At 26.3% G+C, this 3,377-nt stretch overlaps 1 protein-coding gene across 1 annotated transcript in view; it reads right to left on the bottom strand.

The window, feature by feature from the left end:
• Positions 1-3,377, bottom strand: part of LOC106876191 (uncharacterized) — a 17,799-nt gene that overhangs the window by 9,298 nt on the left and 5,124 nt on the right. Inside the window, exon 2 of the mRNA XM_089340922.1 lies at positions 1,908-2,069. Coding sequence (XP_089197048.1) covers positions 1,908-2,069 — 162 coding nt within the window. The remainder of the gene's footprint in view (positions 1-1,907; positions 2,070-3,377) is intronic.

The raw sequence follows: 3,377 nt of genomic DNA, 5'->3' as shown, positions 1-3,377 counted from the left end.
ATATATTATACTACATTATATATTATACATATATATATATTACATATATATATCACATTTATATAACATATATATATATACATATATATACATATATATATAACATATATATATATACATATATATATATACATATATATATATATACATATATATATACATATATAATATACATATATATGATATACATATATATATACATATATATATATACATATATATATATATATATATATATATATATATATATACATATATATATATATACACATATATATATATATACATATATATATACATATATATATATATACATATATATATACACATATATATATAACATATATATATACATATATATATATACATATATATATATACATATATATATATACATATATATATATATATACATATATATATATATATATATATATACATATATATATATACATATATATATATATATATATATATATACATATATATATATATATACATATATATATATATACATATATATATATATATACATCTATACATATATATATATATACATCTATACATATATATACATATATACATATATATATATATATATATATATATATATATATATATATATATATATATACATATATATATATATACATATATATATATATACATATATATACATATATATATATATATACATATATATATATATACATATATATACATATATATACATATATATACATATATATATATATATATATATATATATATAATATATATATATATATATATATTTATAATACATATATATATTCATTTCATTTTATTTTATCTAGTTTCAGCTATATAATATATACATATAGATATATAATACACACACACACATATTATTTGTGTGTGTGTGTTACATATATACGGCTTAATGGTCGAAACTTCAAAGTCACTGAATAATATTCTTGAGTAAGAATAATAAATATATACTCTACAAAAGCATAGAATAACCTATCAGGATAATGTAAAACTATTGGCTTGCTTTTCTGTTGCTTTTCTTTCTTTCTTATCATAACTAAACATATTGCGGCGAGCAGGTAGAGTCGTTAGCACGCCGGGCAAAATGCTTAGCGGTATTTCGTCTGTCTTTACATCGAGTTCAAATTCCGCCGAAGTTGACTTTGCCCTTCATCCTTTCGGTTTCGATAAGATAAATACCAGTTGAACACTAGTGTCGATTTAACCTCTGGCACGCTGCATATTTTTTCTAGAATTGTTTCTCTTGCCACTGCCCTATAACTACAAGGGAGAGAACTCATACAGTGACATAATGCATCAACAGGGTAATAAAGGTTAACCAACTTATATCCTCTTCCGAAATTGCTAAGCGTGAGCCAAAGTTTGGAACCATTATAACTGAGCATAAAATAAAACAAAACATTAATATGTATATATGTATGCATGTATGCCTGTGTATATATATATATATATATATATATATATATATATATATATATATGCATATGTATGTATAATTATATATAGTCAATTGAAATAAACAAATAAATCAAAATAAAAAGTATCAAATAAAAAACGAAAAGAACAAAATATATTAGCTTAACGCTCAGTGAAAGGAGAGAATTTGACGTTTCGAGCACAGCTCTTCGTCAAAAAAGAGAAAGGGAAAGTCCAAAGAAGGAAAAGAAATCTCTTTCTTATTATTTTTCTCTTTTCTCTCTCTCTCTCTCTCTCTCTCTCTCCCTCTCTCCCTCTCTCCCACTGTATATCTCTATCTCTCCCTCTCCTCCACTGTATATATGTATACATCTACACACACATATATATAATCGTCTGCCCTTTCTCGTTCTCTGTTTATCTAGTTCTCCTTCGCTCGTCCATTCAGAATTTTCACTTACCTCAGCGTTAAATTCCTTCTGGAACACTTTCGCTCTGGGACAATAAAATGAGCCAAATCGATAAGTGAAAACCGCTTCGACCACAAGGGAATCTCTGCTCAATACAGTGGTAAAAATCGCAGTCACCAATTTCACTGGAGTGAAGGCATGCGTTATTGACATCTAAAAAGAAAAATAACAATGAAATAAAAACTAATATTTACGGAGATGTACTTGCATAGCAAGTGACCTGATCTGAGATCGTGTATGAAACAAAAACAATTGCAGCATGGAAGGTGTTTATAAGCCATTTAAAAACACACAAATACGGTTAGATTCGCTTCAACATTTAAATTTAATTTGTCAAAATATTTTTGTCACTTTGAGACCGCGACCTCTTCACTGACAAAATTCCGTGCTGCATTAGTAAAGAAAAAACTCAGAAATATAAAGTGGTGTGTCCATGAGGAGAGGGGTTCTCTTCTCAACTGCATAGCGCCAGGTTTAATGCAGCTGTGTGGAATCGTGGGTGCGTGTCTTCCATATAGATTCTTACCGACCAAATGCATGCGAGCAGATTTGCTAAACGGAAACTGAAAGAGGCGTGTCGTGTATATGTGAGAGTGTGTGTGAGAGAGCTTGCGCGCGCGCGTGTGCGTGCGTGTCTGCGGCGTGTATGCCTGTGTCTGCGTGTATGCATGTTTGTGTGTACGTGCGTGCTTCCGAGTGTATGTGTACGTGTGTGTGCGTGTACTTGCGTCTGTGTGTGTGTGTGTGTGTGTGTATGTATGTATGTATATATATACATATGTATACATATATATATACACATATATATACATATGTTTACATATTTATATACATATATAAACATACATACATATATATAAACATATATATACATCTATATATACATGTGCATATAGACATGTATATATAAACGTATATAGATATAAACATATATATATATACATATATGTATATATATATATATAAACATATATATACACATATATGTATATATATCTAAACATATATATAAGCATGTTTATATATTATTATATGATCGAACACCACGCATCCTTTCCCAAGTAAGTTTTATCTTAATATGTATATATATATATATATATATATATATATATATATATATATATATATATATATATATATTATTACAAATTAAAAGGGTAAAGGTTTATCAATTTATTAATTTATTAATAAATCAACAATTAATAATTTTTACCAAGCCCTTCGGTATGTAAACACCATTATCGGTGGAGAACTTATTTAAAAGTTCATATACATTTATAAACATAATTAAGGGATCAGCAAACATTTGCTTCACCACATACCGAAGTTCAGAAATAGCAGCTAAAAAAGCTGAGACTGTGTATATATATATATATATATATATATATATATAGTTCAAAAAAACAATAACAAAAAAAACAACAAAGTGAGGACGTGATATGGATAGTATTATTGGACGCT

The sequence above is a fragment of the Octopus bimaculoides genome, chromosome 24 (genome assembly GCF_046866305.1).
Source record: "Octopus bimaculoides isolate indiv1 chromosome 24, ASM4686630v1, whole genome shotgun sequence".
Classification (NCBI taxonomy): Eukaryota; Metazoa; Mollusca; class Cephalopoda; order Octopoda; family Octopodidae; genus Octopus; species Octopus bimaculoides.
Note: the sequence above shows the minus strand (reverse complement) of the source record. Positions and strands in the feature narration are given on the sequence as shown.